The sequence below is a fragment of the Scophthalmus maximus genome, chromosome 16 (genome assembly GCF_022379125.1).
Source record: "Scophthalmus maximus strain ysfricsl-2021 chromosome 16, ASM2237912v1, whole genome shotgun sequence".
NCBI lineage: Eukaryota > Metazoa > Chordata > Actinopteri > Pleuronectiformes > Scophthalmidae > Scophthalmus > Scophthalmus maximus.
In genome coordinates, this window is record NC_061530.1 from 14,319,579 (window position 1) to 14,338,911 (window position 19,333).

Sequence of the window (19,333 nt, forward strand, 5' to 3'; positions counted from 1 at the left end):
TTGCTTATTTTCTCTGTTTAATTTATTGAGTAAATTGCCCCTTTAACTTGCCGAGCAGGAGGAAACCATCCATGCATTGTCCATGATCCGGGCACAGAGGAAGATTCAGTCTATTAGTGCAATGATAGGGACTTTACTGCGGCAAGCTCACTGATTGAATGGCATCCCTCTCAAGGTCAGGCCGGAGCTAAGAGCTATTTTCTGCTTACCTGTGCAGCCAGCCGGCCACAGAATCAGCACACTGACTGCCTTTACAACAGTGAGCTCAGTAAGCGGAGACGCTCATCACTGATATTTCCAGCTGGTAACATTAAGAGAAGCCTCTTTGCCTGCAGAGAAGGACACAAAGGCATGAGTAATATGATAAGTGGGATCTGGCTACAGTGCGTAAAGACATTAGGAATGTTGTTTTTTTTTAGGTCCGCGCCGAGGGTCGAATCATATCCTCCCATTGTGTCCCTGTCAAAGTGAAACCAGTGTGTAACATTTGGGCCAGTTTTGCGGCGAGCGTGCAGACGGGGTCGGAGGTCAAGCTGGGAGCACAGCTGTTTAGTCTGCTTGTTTCAGATGGATGTGAGCTGTCTGTTTTCCACGAAAACACAAGCACTTGGCTGAAATGATGTGGCATGACTACCATTTTTTAAGCTGCTTATTTTCTGGGACCTACTTTGTCCAAACAATATAAAAGTGTGTCAGTGATCCAACAATGGATATGGGAGATGAGGATTAATAACGTCTGGGGTGGATGTTTTTTGTTGAGTGATCTTCATAAAATCATTATTTTACTGTTGGCAAAGTGTCACAAAATGCAGTCAAGAATCTCATTAGAGCTCACTTCCTCCCAGCAGTTAATGTTCTGAAGTGAATTTTCCGCACTGCCACATTGAATTTAGTCGGGCCTGACCTGTGCAAAACCCGCAACCGGGGCCTGTCGTTTGGCATATGTTCATTAAAAGAAAAAAAAAATCTCTCCGGGAACACGGATCAACCGTGTTGTCACCGTATCCAGGAGGAGGAGGAGGTGGTGTGACTGCCACATCCAAGAGATCAAAGCACCGTGGAAATCCACCATACTGTGTACAAGAGAGTTGTGCGAGAGGCGGGGGGTCAGAACTGATTCACCTGTGCAGGGGCCGAGCACAGCTGCTCTCCCACCAGCTGGAGCCCACAGACCACAGATAGGATTAGAGGCTTTAGCTGCAAAGGTCCCTCATCATCCCTCCGCCTGAACCTTGTATGGCAACATCCCCCGCAAACACAAATGCCACTTTATGATCACTTAATAACACACACACACACACACACACACACACACACACATACACACACACACTCAGTAAATCAGCTCGTGTGCTTTTATAGCCACCATTGTCTCTGCAGATAAATAGGACAACTCAGCAGTCTGGGACTCCCAGCCCATGAATCTGGTGTGGAGGCATTTTCTCTCCTCAGCACCACCCCCCACCCCCAGATAGGTATCACTGCACAGCCCGCCATTGTGAAGATGCTCCCCGGCTCCTGTATGCGAGCTCAGCCCCCCAAATGCCTGCCAGGTAGCACCCGTCTGCCTCTTTGCTGCTGCGATAGGGGAGTTTGGCTCCGACTGACTGAAACAACATCACCTTGTTTATCCTGTAAATAATTCACCCCTCCTAGGCAACAGCAACAAAATCAAGGTTGTGTGTTTAACAAGGGAGGTGAGGAATGAAGAGGAGCACCCCCAACCCCCTCCCCACTCCTTTAAACAAAAAAATTGTGGAAAAAGGTGTTTCCTTTTAAGATAAACTTGGCGCCTGGAGACAGCCCCATCCCTGATTCCTATGCACCGCGAAGATGCCGCAGTGAGATGTGTTAGGTGTGTTTTTGTGCACGTGTTTGCTGGGGAGGGATGTGGAAGTGTGTGTATTCTGTGCGCTCGCTGAACTTGCCCTCTGATAGCTCTCTGAAGAGGGTGCACAGATACTGTCGGGGACATCCATGTCGTGTTTAACATCAGAACCTATGGAGTGTGTCAGCGCTTCATCGAGTTTGATGCTTATCATCGGGGGCTGTTCCTGGGAGCTGTCACCTCCCCGCCTTCCGCCCTGTCTGTGACACACTCGTGTGTACGTGGACACGCGAGCTACCTTTTGTTTGTTTTGTGTTGTCGTGCATCACTCCCCTGGGGTTGTGTACCAGTGTCTAGTGTTTTTATCCCCCTCACTTGTAGCATCCTCTCTGTTCTGTTTTTTAGGTTTTGTACATGACTCATACCTTGTACACTCCATAAGTATTTGGAGAGTCTCACATTTCTTGTATATGTTAAGCTGCCTTATCTCTAGGTACTGTAAAGTTTCCCAGTGAGCCCATGTGAGAACACAACAGGAACATTTCCAGAAGATTCACAGTGAGTTAGCCGGCGTGTTTATGACTAAATAAAACCACTGTTTTCTGCAGCGGAATTATCGTCATGTCCTGCCTCCTGCAATGTTTTACGCCACTTGTGAAAGGCAAAAAAAATAAATGTATGAAAACAGCTTTAGTTTCCTTATCAGCACATTGAATTTAAAACAAAGCAATGGATGCTTCTCAGTCCACTTGTTTTCCGGCACGTGTAGTTTTGCACACAAGGAAAATCACTCCAAAAGAATTACCACAAAACAGCACAAATTCGAAAAGAGCTGAAATATCACAAAGCTCTGCCTTGAGGTAGAAGAGTTGGAAGTTAGGTTGAAGAGAAGAAAATGTGATGAATGGTTTATGCACGTTTATGCTAGTGAAGATGCACACTGATTTCTAGAAGGAAACACTTTTATTGGCATCTTTCAAACACAGCCTTGGCACTTTGACCTCAGTTGCTGCAAAAATTTCAAATCTAATGCTGAAGCAGAGCCACGACGAAAGGAAATGAGACACTGACTAAACACTTGCAGACTGCAAAGTACTGCACAGCTCTGCCCTACAGCCAGAACCTAAAACTACATGACAACTGTGAAACAACCATTACAAAAGTAGTAAAACACACAAGCCTCCCCGGCATGCTGGTGTGTCGGCGAGGGACGAGTCAGGCACCGATCAGCGAGGATCTGGATATCTCGAAGCTGACATTGGGCCAGATTCCCATCGGCCTTACATGCATGCCTCCCCTTTGAGTGTTGATTGCAGAGAGGAGAATGTGGTTGACTGATCTGAAAGGAAATTACTGGAGAGAGAGCTTATCCATGCCTTTGACTGATAATCAGCTCATTATCGTGTTGATCATTTACAGCTCTCCCTCTCGCCTCCGCTCTATTCTTTCGGCTGTGTCACTGAAGCAGAGCACAGAGACTTTTAATGGCTTGGCAGGGAGCCTGCAGTGCTGAGGCAGAGTTAAAACAGCCACGCTAGCCCTGGCTAGTCTCCACTTCGGCACAGTGCAGGTCCCCACCCCACTTATCAACCAGCCCAGGGAAGCGAAAAAAATTAAAGGAAACCAACAACAGCGACGTCAACATATGCAACCCTGACGTGGGGCAGTGCCCTCGCACCCCAACATGGCTAACTGTGCATGAAATTGAGCTGATTGGAGTTATTGACCAGAAGGCTCCAGGCCCTGAGAGGACAGGGAGGATGGGTGGGTGGGTGGATTGTGTGGGCTGGTGGGTGGGTAGGTGGGTCGAGGGGGTTATGTGTTACCTGATTGAGTGAAAAATCCTCGGCCGGTTGCTTTGATGCCTGGCACTTTGCAGGAAAGAGTGATTTAATGGAAGCTGCCAGACCTCATCAATGTCAGTGCTCGTGGTGAGGGCCCTCCGCTCCGGCGTGCTTTATATAAAAGCACTCGCCATGACAGGTCTTGATGGACAGATGTTTGCTAGTTGTTTTAACTGCACAGTAAAAAGAAACACGGGTATCGGCCTCCACCTCTGGCCCTAAAAGGCTGCGGAGCGAGAGGAGGCCGGCCCGGCGTGCTGCACCCTCGCACCCTCTGCTTTTTTAAGACTCTATAAATAGCCCTATTGAATTTTTGGCCAGGGCTGATGAGCCTGTAATTAATGTGACCGTCATTAGGCACGGACATGTTCTTCTCAAGAGGACCCCGCTGGTGAGGTGAAGCGAGGGGAGTCGAGAGACTTCTCCTCCCTCGTTTTAACAAGATGAACTGAGCAGTGTGAGACGACCGACCAGCTTCCCAGTGATGTGCCGCAGCAGACGGCACTTTTGGTTGTCGAGCTGTTCTCCGCGTCATCCGTCATGTCCCCGCAATAAAGGCCCACTGCGTCGCATCTTCAGTAGATCTGCGTTGCATTGGAATTGCATCATTAATAGAGCAGAAATGATTCCCAGCAACTCCGGGAGAATGCATTGACCCCTTGAGGGAGACGAGAAACAAGACAATGTTTTTACAGAGGGGAATATTTAACTAGAGCTCCCATTACCTCTTCATCAATATACAGCAGCAAGCGAGTGAGGAGACAGAAAGGGGAGGAGGCGGAGGAGGGAATTAGCTTATAGTGCTAATGGCAGTCTGAGCGCTCAAGTCCCAAACAGTCAGCCGCCTCATCTCGTCTGGGCTGTGTAATTGCCCCTCCCTGGAAGCTGCCACGCGAAGCGGCTGCCTCCAAAGTGAGGAGTGGCAGCTGCTGGATGTTGAGGACCAGGCCGGGGTCAGCTCTCCAAGTGGGTCCCCTTGCAACCATGAGATGTCATAATTATTAGCTATCTGGGGGCCAGTGTTGTGGTGGGGGGGGCAGATTTTACCTCTGGTAAATGAAAGCCAAACAGGGGGGAGACGCCAGACTTATTCTCCACTTAACATAATGTACACTCCTCGCCACTTTGCCTACAGCAAGTACGCCAGCATCTCACCCGCCGCTTTTCAGGGATATTTTTCTCACTTGTTTGTATTAGAGTTTTTCCCTCTGTATCTGAACGTACCTAGAGATATGTAGCTGTTGTGTGTCATGGGAACCTATTAATCTGTGGGGACCCGTGTTCTCCCTAGTTAAGTAAATATACATGAGCTGCTGTGCAAAATACAAGCTCCCAGCACCTTCAGAAAAATGTTACTTCAGTTTCCCTCTTTCTTCCCATCCTCCTCCTCCCCCTCCTCCTCCTCTCCTTCCCTCTCTCTCTCTCTAACATGCCACCTGGGGGCAAATCTCACTCTGTCTCATCTGCTGCTTAATTTCACTGGAGCGGCCCTCAGTAATGAAGCGCCTTGATGTACATTTGCCAATTTCTGCCGCTGCCACTGCAGTATAATTGGGATGTGACTAAGCATGAATACCCAGCGCAGGGTTGGTTGACCTCTCGGCGACCCCGCGAATAGCGCTTTTGTCATAATGGAGGTATTATCTCACATAATCTGGGAATGGAGAGGGATTGTCTGCAGGGTGCCAGGGGTGGAAATGAATTGATATAACTCCTCGCTCCTGTGCACCACAGAAGGAGAGGAGAGGGAGGAGACTGCAAGACACATTTTTTACACGCTCATAATGAAGACATTTTCTTTTTATCTATTGCCGCTTTGTGTTTGTTGGAGAAGGAGAGCAGCTTCTGGCGAAAGCAGGGGTGGATTTAAAAAAAAGAAAAAAAGAGGGAGTTTTGATGCTGTGGCACTAGAGAATATTTCTCTTTGTGTGTGTCAGCCTTGTGTAGGTGCACTGCGTACTCATGCACATGTTGGTGTGAGTGTGTGTGTGTGTGTCTGTTAATGACCATGTAAAATGACAAGCTGAGCTGGCAGTGAGAGTACAGCCGACGGTCACAGAGAGAGGGAGGAAGCAGGAGAATTCAGATTGTGTTGGTGTGGGGGCCATGGGGGGCAGTCAGTGGCTGCACTGTGATTCACCACGCTGTCATCAAGGGGACCGGGGCCCCTGAGTGGCCCTCTCTATTCCCACCTGAGAGGCCTGCAAATGGAGGAGCCGTGCTGTCATTATTTACAGCCTGCAGCACCTAACCTTGGATTCGGAGCTCATCACTGCGAAGGGAAAATCAGATTGGACTTGACGTGTACCCAAGCCTGTGACCTTGATAAGTGTGAGGTGCCTGCAGCAAGAGGTTAGGGAAGAAGAGCTTGCTTCTGTCAGCTTTCGCTGTGGATTTGCGCGGGCACGTGTATGTGTGTGAGTGAGTGAGTGAGTGAGTGAGTGAGTGTGAGTGTGTGTGTGTGTGTGTGCGCACGCACTTGTCTGTGTGTTTCAGCCAGGTGGAGAGTTGGGGGGGGGGGGGGGCATGGCTGAATATCTGAACCATGACTCACGATGACATATAGGTAGGCCTGCTCATGGACCAAAGCACAACAGGCATATGTGGCATTATTAGTGTTCATTTTGCTGCCACTTGTGCTGAAAAGATAAATAATGATACAAGAAAACTTTAGTTGCTGAATGAGGATTTTCATTCTCTCAATAAATTGTTTACTTTGTAGGTTTTTGGGCTATTGGTCATACAAAACCAAGTGTGGCGATGGAAATCATGATGGGAAACTTGATCTTTTTAGCATATCCATCCAACCATGAGGTTTTTTGGTTTTGTTATTTTTTTTTTAACAGGTAAAAGCCACAAAACCTTTCCAGATCAGCTGTGCTTGTAAATTGGCAGCCTTGGTCTGAAAATGCACCTGAGCCTTGTGTGAAGCAATGAATCTGTTCCTGGGTAATTGTATTTTTTTCTGTTTGATTATTTATTTTTTCCATCGGAACTAGTTACCTGGAGACCGAAAGGGAGGTAGGTGTGTGTGAGGAGGGGATTGCAAAATAACAGAGCATCTCAGGACGGGTGATGAAAATGCATTTTTCTTCCCCTACCGCGATGCTATTTGGTCGTGTGAAATGATTAATTTCACACATATACAGGTCATCCCCGAAAGCAGCAACATCTCATTCACAAGAGGCCGCCGTCAGCAACAAAACAGGAGGCTGCAATAAAACGAGCAAACAGCAGCACGTACTGGGCGTCAATAAATCTTTGGAGGTTAAACATGAGCACTGTAGAATTTGAGCAGCCCCTCCTCCCTCTCTCGTTCTCTCTCTCACTCTCTCTCTCTCTCTCTCTCTCTCTCTCTCTCTCTCTCTCTCTCTCTCTCTCTCTCTCTCTCTCTCTCATCAGGTAAAAGTCACTGAGTACATCAGGACTGTCAACACCCAAAAAAAATGGCCGACTAGCAGTTCAGGCAGTGTCCTGTGGTAGCAGGTACACACTTTCTCTCTCTCACACACACGCGCACTGAGAGAGTCTGTGTTTGCATAAGTAGGATGGAGCCTTGAATTATTGGGTTTGTGTAAATAAGGAGATGAGACTGTTTTTAGCACACAGCGAGGAAGCAGTGCTAGGATGAAAATAGTGCCTCTGTGTAGAGCGGAATTGGTCTTGGGTTGTTTACGACAGCTCACAGCCCTCATATATCACAAGCAGTATGTTTGCTGTGAAGCTACAGTTTGCGTGCCATCTGCCTCGGCTGAACTTGACCCTACAAACAGACTTATATTTTGTAAACTGAGCTCACTGTAACTGCTGCTTTTTTTTTATTCTCTCTTCCTCAGTGGATGATCCAGAAACCCCACAAGGTGGCCACCTTCTTCGGGTGCATCGGTACCGACCACTTCGGGGAGATCCTGAAGAAGAAGGCCGAAGAGGCCCACGTCGATGCCCACTACTACGAACAAAACGAGGAGCCGACCGGTACCTGTGCAGCCTGTATCACCGGGGACAATAGGTTAGCCACCTTTTAGATTCCCTTGACCAAGAAATGACCCTGTAGCTTGGATTTTGAAAGAGTCCTCTCGGTTCATTTGTACGTCCTCAGGCAGGCAGTTGACTCCCTGGGGCTGGAAGTCATAACAGGGAATCATAGCTCCGCTCACACATCAGAAGGAGAAAGCCCAGCTTGAGTGTGTTTTTCCAGGGCCCCCACTCAGTCTCTGCCGCCCCAGTGGGCTGTCATCCATCTATAGGCTGACAGTAGCAATGTGTTAGAGATGGCGGGGCTATCCCAGCTCTCACCTGTCAGCCTTTCTCGGCTGTAAAAATCGGCTTCAGCGTCTCCGACGACTCTCACGCCAGCATCATCATCAGCACGTCAGCCGAGAGACAGCAGAGGTCAAAGCCTACGCACACGGACACACACACACAAATATCACTAACAGTAAGGGCTCCAGTTCATGATAGACCAGGTGTGGATCAATAACCTCCTTCTCTAAACACTCCCCTCCTCCGCAGCCCTTCATCCGCTGCCACTGGAGTTGTCAGTCAGTCAACGGCCGGACCCCGCCTGCCCCGGGAGCCGGCCCTGCTGAATGGTCTTAGTGGGCTTGTTTGATATGGGCTCTGACACCTGAAAAGGTCAGGTGCCGTGCTCAGGGAGACGAGCTCTGTAATATTTCTTACAGGTGTTTAACAGACAGCTCAGGAGGCCACAGGAAAGGTCGGCGGCGGGGCCAGATTGGAAGCGTGATGGCTTTGAAGGAGTGGGAGCCAGTATGTCACAGCCCCCAGGCTTTGATTAGTGCAAGTCTTCAAAGAAAAAAAGAAAAAGTCTTCCTCGACTACTTAAATATGTCCACTGTAGTTCCAATCAGTGAAGATGCCGTATGTTGAATAATTACATTTTTAGCCATAGAGATCTATAATCAGGTTAAATCTGTCAGTCCCTTCAGGATCAGGAGTTTTTGAGTTATAATTGCGCGTTGATATGTGACAAATGTTCCATATTACGTGGTCATAAACTGTCCTAACATTTAAAATATGTACTTTTCAGATCCTTTTAAAGAACTTGCTGATTTCACAATGCATGATAGCTTTACCAGTTGGTGTTCTGTAACTTGATTTTCCTTTTCCCGGATTATTTAGCACTGCCAACAAGCGCCAACCAAGGGTTTAGTTTTATACTGTCATTTAGTTAGAAATAGTCCAATTTCGTTAAGTTTAATTAAATTGCCATCTGTCAAATTTTGGTTGGAGGACATGCAGCCTGAGGGGGGGAAAAAAAGATGTTGGACAACAAAGACACTTTCACAATGGTTTCAGCAAGTTGATTTTTATTTGATTTTGCCCGTTTGAAGTGGTTCTGGATCGCATTACTTTTTTATAAAGAAAACTAGTGGTATTGGTAAAATTGGCCAACATTATTCCAGTTTTTAATTAAAGAAAAATCCTAAATCTTGCAATCATTGCAGACATTCTCCGGTTGCTTTTAGGATTTTAACATCTTACATGTATTAAAATGTTAGATTCCGATGTTACTTTGCTCCCCCGTCTGATGTGTTTTGGAGTCACTCAGGAATGATTCACATTCAGTTTATCGTGCTTGTTCTAACCATTGAGTCCATTACTGCAGTGGCCACGATTCCGCTGTCATGTTGTCGATATCATCCTCACAGTCTGATCAACTTAGCGCACTCCTCTGTGATGCTCAGCAGCCCTCTCGCCATGTGAGAACGGATCTCTTCCTGTAGCTGCACCCTCCTGTCATATGGTCGCCCCTAAGTAGCGATGATGGTTGCACTCATTTTGATGGCCGTTCATAAAGAGGCAGCACACGAGGACTGGCTAATGAGCTATGTAAAGATAATGCCACCTGCTTCACTTTCCAGCTCCTGCCATTCGCTACTCAACTCAAATGATCATTTAGTAATGCATTTCTGTTTGTTTTTCCACATTTGTTGACAATAGACCACTTTATTCAGGTGATGTAATGATACAAACAATTTTTGAGCTGTTTTTTTTGTTGGCCTTGAACATCATTTTTATTTGACTCTCCTTTTTTTCTTTGAGATAATCCATTTGTTTAAAAAAAAAGGCAAAAAAAGAAAGAAAAAGACATCCAGATGACTTTATTTCACCTTGGTTTCAGACATCCTGAGAAACCATTATCATCCTTTTATATCGTGAAAGAACAAAGGAAAGCCTGGGGCCCGGGTGTTTTTTAAGGATGTTTTTGAGACAAAATTAAGATGGATGATAAGCGAGGCACAAGATTTATGGGGTCTGTCTCGGCAGGTCCCTTGTTGCAAACCTGGCAGCGGCAAACTGCTACAAAAAGGAAAAACACCTGGACTTGGACAGCAACTGGGAGCTGGTGACGAAAGCCAAGGTCTATTATATTGCGGTAAGTGAGACCCTCTACATTCAAAATGATTGTTCCCCCAACTCTGTTGCCAGAAGAGGACAAAATGTTAAGAGGCTTTATTCAGGAAATGCCTCAGCGGCGCGTTTCTGCATTGTCAATATATCCATTCATTCTTTGTCGAGTGAAATGAGCTATGTTACCTATTGAGACAATACTGCTCCATTCTCCCCATTTCCCCCCACGTCTTTGTGCATGAAACCGCAGCACAGTGTGAAATTGTTCTACATGTAATGCATTCATTCATTTCTTTTAATGTGAAGACAAGCCAACAGGTGCTGTGGAAGTGTGAAAATTGATTATGCAAGTTCATTTGGCTTCCCCCCCCCCCCCCCCCCCCCCCCCCACACACACACACACACTCCTACCCCTTACAGACAAAACACACACACACACACACACACACACAGATTGAGGAGGACAGATGTGCGCTTAGACGTTCACACACACACACACACACACACTCACTCGATCTGCACCACTGAGGTAATGTCTTCACTTAAAGCTTCTGGAGTAGGATGGCCTGCCATGCTCGTGTTTCACTGTTTGGGATTAAATATAATTCCGGCAGATCAACGTTTTTCTCTGATCTCCAGTCAAAATGATAGCCTTGAAATTGCACTGCATTCCATGTCTTTGAGCAGGTCATTATCGGCATAAATCAGCCTCACGGCGCAGCCATCAACCTACTCCTTGGCATATTGTCCCTGGTGAATTTCACAATGGTCCCCCTGTTGCCCACAATCCCTCTAAAGTGTACTGTAGTGCAATAATGATAGAGGCTTCATAATTAGCCGCCCAGTCGCAGAAACAAACACACGCAAGGGAGAAAAAAAAAAAAGCCGTCAGTGGTTGTGCTAGAAAGCAGATCAGTCTGTCCATCCTCCAGAGTTTGTGTGGTCTCATTTTTAGCCTCTGCTTCACATTAACAAACACTGCACATCCTCTGCAAATTGGCAGTTGGGCTTTGCCCACATCCGACAGTCTTGTGCACAGGGAAAAGCTTCCGTGGGATTTGAGGAGGGATAGAAGGGCCACAAATGGGTGTTAGTCAGTGCTTGGAATCTCAAACATGGTGTTCAGCGTCCCTTCTGGGCCTCTTTGTCAAAACAGGGGGATCATTCGCTTTATTAGAGTCCCATTTGCACTCCTAAAGTACTTAGCCAGATACACTGCCACAGCTATTCCCACTTAATACTGTGTGGCGTGTCTAGACCGGTGTTCACCAAGGCCTCCTTTCTCCATTAACCTTGTCGAGAGCACTCAGATGTATTTACCCAATTTACAGCCAGATTGTACAATTTTTCCTGTGTCTCTCGCTCTCTCTCACTGGACCAGCCTATGCTGTGTATTAATGTGCTTTGTTGATTTTCATTAAATCACCGCTGCACGGCCGACGCGGTCTTGTACACGCTAATCTGTAAATTTAATTAGCAAAAAGCACAAACGTGTGCACGTTGGTATGTTATTTGCTCGCACGTGCGTCCGTGTTTGTCGGAGCATGTGTGTGTTAAAGAGGTGATTGATGATTCCTGGCAGACGCTCTCAAGGTGCCTGCTACTATGTGGTGTGATTTGATGAAAACAGAATTATTAGAGGGCTCTTGCAGCCAGTCTGGCGCATCCAGCAGCAGCGGCGGCGGCGGCGGCGGCAGCAGCAGGGCCGGTGGCAGACGCAGAGCAGGGAGGCAGCACTGCCATTTCTCACAAAGAGAGAGAGAGAGAGAGAGAGAGAGAATGTTGAACTCCTGCCAAATGTTTGGTGGCAGGCTGTTGCTAGGAAATCTGGGTCCTTAGGCAAATCATTGCACAAAGACCAATAACAAAGGCGTGAGGGGGAAGAAGGAATGGCTAAACGCATTTCAGGCAGACGATATCTGTTTTTCTTTTTTTGTGTTGACTGCCGTCGCTGCTGCAGTGCTGTTTACAGTTACTTCTTTCCCCACGGATTGTAAACATCAGAAATGGAGGTTGATGTATTTATGTGTAGGGGAGATGAGTGACTCTAATTGGTGGGGGTGATGTGTGCGTGTTGGCCCAGTTAGCCTCTCCCTCCTTCCCTTCGCTCCCACTTTCCTTCCATCCCCATCCCCCCTTGGCCCTTTATGGACCCCCCCACCCCCCCTTCTCTTTCTCCTCTCCTTTTTTTCTGTCTTCTTTGCCTCCCTCTCTCTCTCTCTCTCTCCCTCTCCCTCTCCAGTCTCTGATACACACATACGCTCGCTGCTAAACACACACAGCATGCACGCACACATTGTGCAGCATACCACTGGCTTGTTTTTCTTAACACTGAGCGCTTTGCCCTGTAATTTGATCTCCACTGCTCGATGCATCCTCCATGATGCCACTATGAATTAACCTTCGGCTCCACAGCGCTCCTTAATCCCAGCTAATAAAACTGCCCGTCCTTACTTATGCTATTTACATTCAGGAAAGAAAGAAAAAAACGGAAGCACTCTGTCCATTTCCTGGTCGTGCTTGGAGCAAATAACAGGAATAAAGGAGAAGGGAGACGAAACAAGACAATTGACTGTGAAAAGGCCTGTTAATGACTCGGCACAGATGGTCAGAAATAACCCAAGGATATGCGGAGGAGACACTCGCCCATGCCAACTGGCATGATTCAAAAAACTCACCCAATGAGACACAAGCTGCAGTGCTGTTAGGTCACAAACCTGATCACAGCTGTGGACACTTTTCATTTATGCCCTGAGCTAACGGCACAGTCCCCGTTAGCCAGCGAGAGGTCAGCCACGCCTGAGGAAAACAGCTAGACCACCTTTTTTTTTTTTTTTCCCATTTCAAACAGCGCAGCAAGTTGAAGTTAATATGCCGCACATTGTTAACACTGGCACACTGCATATAGCATTAATTGGCAGTTGTGTTCTTGCCCTCGCTGCAGGGGAAAGCTGAGTTCAGCTCCAGTCACTGTAGCATACTATGCAAGAAGAAGAAAAAAAAAAAGGCGAAGGGGAGGGCAACGGCAGGAAGAAGGGGAAAAAAAAAAAAAAAGCGCAATACTGGCACCACAAGCAGAACGTCAGCCTGCTTACACCCCAGAGTGGCACACACACACACACACACACACACACACACACACACACATTGTTACTCCGCCCCACCAGCCCCTGCAATTTGCAGCCAAAAAAGCAAAGGGAGAGGTTTTCCACACACACACACAACTAACTGACACCTCATCAGCCAGCCGAAGGGCTGATTAGCACAGAGGTGACTGCGGCTGTCTCCCTGTCCAACTCCGAGGACTCACACTCTGTCCTCACACTGACCTTGAGCTTCCTCCCCTCTCTTCCTCTGTCCTTCTCCCCTATCCTCCCCGCTCCTTCCACTCTCCCTCTCACCATTCCTTCTTTTACATCCTTTATCCCTCCCTCCCTCTGTCTGCATCTCCTCCCTCCTTCTCTGTCTTTTTCTCTCTTTCCTCCACACTCATGTACTGCACCAATCTGCACTGCCCCTGTCCTTCCACATAGCCAGGGAGGGATCACGAGGCAAAATGCAGGCAGTGGAGAGAAAGAGGAAGGGAGGGAAGAGAAGTGGAAAGGAGGGGGGGGGGGGGAGAAAATCTGGCAGGCTCCCCCTTTGTCTGCAGGCGATCAGTTACAGTCTTGGTTGCCGATGAAATTTAATCCCCACCGCATTTACATGCCAAGTTTGACTTCTGGCAAACCTTATTAAATAGATTTGTAAATCATTTCATCTTGATTAGAATCTATTCTCAGGGGATCGACTTTTTTTTTTGTGCCTTGCTTGTGTTTTGTGACGTGCACAGTCTGTGCCCCCCGTTGTTAAAATTTTAAAGTCAACCTTGCCGTCTGAATGACTGTGAGCAGTAGGTTTAGGGGACAAAGAGCGATGGGTGCCAAGTCCCGTCCGTCACCGGCCAAGCCACTGTGTCAGCATGTCTCCCATCTCTGGAGGTCACATCGGTAGGCGAACAACTGCTATGATGTGTCTTCTCTTTATTAGACTGACACCGCGGTGTATTTAGCATGAAACAATGTCATTTCAAATTGCACCTAATCAGATGGCATTTTGTAATTGCCAGCCAGCATCTTATGAATATGAATTCATAATTGTTCAATTACAAGCCGACTGCATCATATTTATTGGCTCTTTTTTTTTTTTCCCTACTCCCGCTGGCCTGGGCCAATTATAGGATTTCAATCTTGAGGCAATCAAGTGATAAGGGTGAGGCGTTTAGTGTTTGCTGTCACTATATAATTCTCTCGAATGTTAAACATCCATCTGGGAGGACTGTATTTGTCACAAAGCTGCGCGTGGAGGTGCACCTGCCTAATTGAGTGGTAATGAGCTGTCAGGAGTGCGGGCTTGGTGATTGGCTCTCTGCGGGGCGTCCCGTGCCAGTGGGATGTATGGGGCTGGCCGGGCGCTTCTGGAGGATCAGCCAGCTTCACAGCCCCTGCAGGCCCTGAGTGGGCGGAGCGTGGTAAATTAGGGTGGAGAGGCCAAACGACGCTGACATCCTGTGGCTTTCACTCCACTGGGATTTATTTAGGTTGTTTACTATTATGTTACATGCTCCTGATGTGGAAGAAACTTCAGATGTTTTGCTTAACTAAAAAGAAGCACGCGGCAGTAGTGTATAATGGAAATACCTAAGTAAAACACAGGTACCTCAGAACTGTTTAGTAACTTTAAGTATAGTATCAGACTCAATTTGTTTAATTACTTTCCCGTGCAAGCAAACAAACGGACCTGTTGTTCTTTTCATTTGTTTGATTAGTTTTAGCAGTACGCTTTAGAAAAATACAACTAAAAAAATGTTTGAAATTGTTGTGGAGAAAGTTACAGGAAGTCAGAGTTCACCTCATTCTTGTTGTTTTGGAGGATGAAATTCTCATCGCACTCAGCGGCGTCTATTTCTGTTTAGATTTGTGTATTTGTGTGATCTATTTTTTGTTTAAAAATTTTTAAGGAATGTGTGTGGAAACACTTAAAAGTTGGCAGGGCTGTGCCGGTTTTATTTTGGGAGTATTTATTTCCCGCATCCTAATTTGAACAGTAACGGGAGGGGAAAAAATGCTTTAATCCACAGTATCTTGAGTAATCGCCTTGTGGGGTGGTGAATGGGGGAGGAGGAGGGCCGGGGGGGTGGGGGGGGGGGGGGGGGCACATTTTTGGACTCTGGCAGGCTTCCAGGCTCTAGTCCGTATTACTCTACCAGCATGCAGCGACTTTCTCCTTGTACACCCACGTTACCTTGTAAAAACAGTTTTTCTTCTTCAGCAGGGAAAACATCATGTCCTTTCACCCCGGATTACTGTGTGCATCTGCTCCACCGGCAACAAGTCTGCTTTCCTCCGCCTCCCTGTAAGGGGGATGAAATAGTTCAGACTTAAAAATATTTCTACTTTCCATCACCTTGTCCCCTGGTTGCCTCTATATCAGGGCACCCTGTGTGTGTGTGTGTGTGTGTGTGTGTGTGTGTGTGTGTGTGTGTGTGTGTGTGTGTGTGTGTGTGTGTGTGTGTGTGTGTGTGTGTGTGTGTGTGTGTGTGTGTGTGTGTGTGTGTGTGTGTGTGTGTGTGTGTGTGTGTGTGTGTGTGTGTGTGAGAGAGAGAGCGTTTTCATTCATGAGACCAAGTTGTAAAACGTGGAATAATGTTCCAGCTCTACAATGCGATGTTGTGGCCATTTGTTTGAGTTCCACGGCTTAATTGAATAGACTGAGTAATTATTTGTCAAGTAATGCTGAGCAGAAAATAAATAGCCACTTTGCGGCCGTGAATTGTGCCTGATGGCCATGTGTTGATACTCTCACCAGGGAGAGTAAAAAACCTGCTCTACTGGATAAGTGTCTGATTAAGATTCACATGACGGAACCGCAGACGCTTTAGGATAGTGTCTCTCCTGGGCAAAGACAGTAAGTAGAGTTAAGTGTCAGATGCTGTTACATTATCATGCCGGAGCCTTGATTGAATAAATATCCCTGGAATATTCCCTCCACCGCAAAAACCATCCGCAGCGCTCGGGTCAGTTTCTGAGAGCGGCCTACAAAGAATCACCACAGATGTGCGTCTCTGTGCGGCAGATGCTGGACACTGTTCTTTGAGAATTGTTTCCTTCTGCAAGGTTTCATTTTTCTCTTTTATGTCGCTGTAATTTGTTTATGGTCGGTAATAAGCCTGTGCATATCTTCCTTCTGCCAATTTGGCCTGGATCCATTGTTAACTGCCAGTATTGTTTTTTTCTTACACTCCCTTTTCAAAGGAGACTAATGACTTCAGAGCATGATAATATTTTGTAGTGATTTGATATATCAAGTCAAGGGGGAAAAAAATACATATTTCCTTTATGTCATACATCAACTTTTATGCTATGTAATGCAACATTTAGGATTTTTTTTTACCTTTAGACGGAGCCAGGCTAGCAGCTTCCACCTGTTCCCAGTCTTTATGCTAAGCTACGCTAACTATCTCTTTGCTGTAGCTTTATATTCAGTGGACGGATTGCAGTCACTCTTTCCTTAGAGCCCGAGGTTATGTTGAAAAGACTTTTCAGGTAACGATGAGAAAGGAAGCCGGCCCTCAAACTTGAAAAGTTGGAACCCTAAACAGAAAAATCTATTCCGCTTGATAAATACCTCAAAAGATTTGATGGTTGTTGATTTCATTTGATGTAATTTTAGTTGTGTAAACAAGCAGGCTTTTGCCTGGGTTTCAGTTAACATGTCTGGAGTTGCGGTGGGAAAGTGTTTATATTTCATACATGGGCCCACTCAGACATAGGCTACTACTCTGACCTTATCTATTGTTTCTCAAGTGTATATTGTAAGCAGCTTTAGCGGCTTTATGGAGACTTAGCCAGCAGGGCTGCCAGTGCTCTGGTGGAACATTTGGACCTGTGGCAAGTGTCAGATTTTCAGTTAAATCTCTTAACCCACTTCCTTTTTTCCCCCCTCCCCTTCCTCCCTCTGACTCTATCTCTCTCTCTTCGCCGCCATGCTAACAAGCTGGCTGTGATTTATTTTTCATGTGTGATGTTGTTTGCCGTCGCCATTTTCTTTGCTTTTTTTTTTCTTCTCCTCGGCATGAAAACTCTTGTGCCAGCGGTGAGCCTGGTGCCCGGGCCCCTAAAGGGGGCAGAGTGGAAATGCAGCCAGAGCAGCTGCGCACCCTCCCCAGCCGGAGCAAAGTCCTCCAGTCACACTGTGATGGCGAGGCCAGAGCCACTTTGATTAGCATGTCCGTCGTTATTGGCCAGCTTGAATGTCATGCACCGTGAGTCCAGTCGTCTAATGCTCCGGCTGGACAACGGGGCTGCTCCCTGCAATTACTGATATGGCTGCTTGTTCCAGTGCGGAGAAAGGGGCCAGGGACGGCGTCAAAGTGCCAAGCGATTGTCCTCTGTAAATAAAAAGCAGACGTCTTCCTTTTTGATCTCCTATATGTGCGTGCCTTATTTTCACATGCTGTGGCGCAATCACATTTGAAAGCATTTTGCGCTCCCGACGTAACGAGGAAGGGGGGTGGGGGGTGGGGGGGACCAATCAAAACAATAACTGTGGTTCCTTTTGACAAAGCCCTTGGCTCACAATTGTCAGAAGATGTAAGCTGACTCATCCACACAAGAAGGGCATGTATCCCTGGGAGCGAGGGGCGAAAAAGCTATGATGAATCTTCCCCTCTGTGCTCTCCTCTCTCCACTGAGCCTGCATGGATTAATTACATGACTAGTAGCTAGTTTAGTCCCATTATTTATTTTTTTCTCCTAATGAATAATTTCACTCTCCCTCTCCGCCTAGATTTCATTCTGCTCAGGACTTTCCGGCTTCACCCGGTGGAAATAAGAATGCATTGATTATTTTCCATCTAGCAAATATCCCACCAACTGAGGAATAACATGCCTTCCACCTAATTGGTTTGTTTATCTTGAGCAACAGACTCTGGGTTTGTTTGGACTCTGGCTGGCATCCACACACTGCACCGCTCCTCGGCATGATTACTCACCTTGGGAGGAGGCTGCTGGAGCAAGGTTGATGTTCCCTGCATAGACATCAGGCTGTCATTCTCTCCGCTTATGTGACATCATTTGCCAAGACAGATTTGTTACAGGAAAAATAAATTCAGGCCTAAAAAGGGATTGATTTAAGGACAGGCTGTGAGTGGAAAAAGGCGACAGGAGGGATGGGGGCTCCCAGACACATTTCACCACTCAGAGGGCTCGGGCCGGATCCAAACAAGCTGCCAACAGAAGATGGATTCTGGCTTCATGTATAATTGATAAACTGTATGTTCTAGGTGTCAGCTTTGAAGAGGGAGCTAGGACTATATCAGGAAGCTATTTTTCCTCTCTGAGGCGAGCATCATTTTTATTTTGTCCTCCCCCGTTCCCTCGCTTATCTTCTCACTTCAGAAAGCCCCGTTGAAAATGATCGTTTTCTTTGAAGGCGACGTGCAGGAAGTGCCGCTCTAAGAGCACATCCTGTTCCTGCGCCTATTATGAGTATGGGTCCAGGGCAGATAGCCATCTGCAAAAGTTGACTGTACATCCTGAGTTATCAGGATTAGCCATCTCACTCTTGACACCTTGCACATTAATATTAGCTATTGGAGACTCTATCCCGCTGAAAGCAGCATAAAAGGATTAATGCAGTGCTTATCCTTTGGGGAATAATGCCCTTTATTGAGCGGATTTGACACTGTAAAGGCTAATGATGACATTGCATGGAGCCAGAATAAGTAATGGTGCATCATCCCGATTCATGCAGCCAGAATAGTCGCTATTTGCATTCCGCCGGCTCAAACCGTATTGATTTTGCTGAAGGCGTCCGGTTGTTTTTCCCCTACAGCAGTAAGAAATTGTTACTCAATCACCAGCGTCCTTTGGCTAATGACAGTGCTCTCGCTGACGGCCCAATGACATGCTCTGTTCACCGTCACACTGCGTGCTACGGTTTCACCTCGGAGCACTTTGGGCGGCAGCAATTACTGTACATGAAACACAATATGCCCGCACGTCCCTTCCCTGTCTGTCACACACACACAGACGGTGGGATTAATGTGGCTTTGGCCACTCAATTTTAACGGTGGTAAATTTGTATTCTGCCAGTCAGAAAACTTTGCTGTTAGTCGTACAGTTTGTCTCACAAAGGCTTGACTTTTTCTGTGGGCTGGTGTAGGATGGAATACCAACTTTTTATCCTGTTGTTTCACACAATATACTAGCTACTTGTTTTTTTTTTACGTGGCGCTTTTAAGAGC

The 19,333-nt window shown here is 46.8% G+C and overlaps 1 protein-coding gene across 2 annotated transcripts in view; it reads left to right on the plus strand.

Moving 5' to 3' along the window:
* The window catches only part of adkb (adenosine kinase b), a 97,071-nt gene that overhangs the window by 32,923 nt on the left and 44,815 nt on the right, over positions 1-19,333 (plus strand). For both annotated transcript variants that reach the window (XM_035611612.2, XM_035611613.2), the window contains exons 5-6: positions 7,509-7,681; positions 9,964-10,072. In XM_035611612.2, the coding sequence (XP_035467505.1) occupies positions 7,509-7,681; positions 9,964-10,072 (282 nt within the window). The remainder of the gene's footprint in view (positions 1-7,508; positions 7,682-9,963; positions 10,073-19,333) is intronic.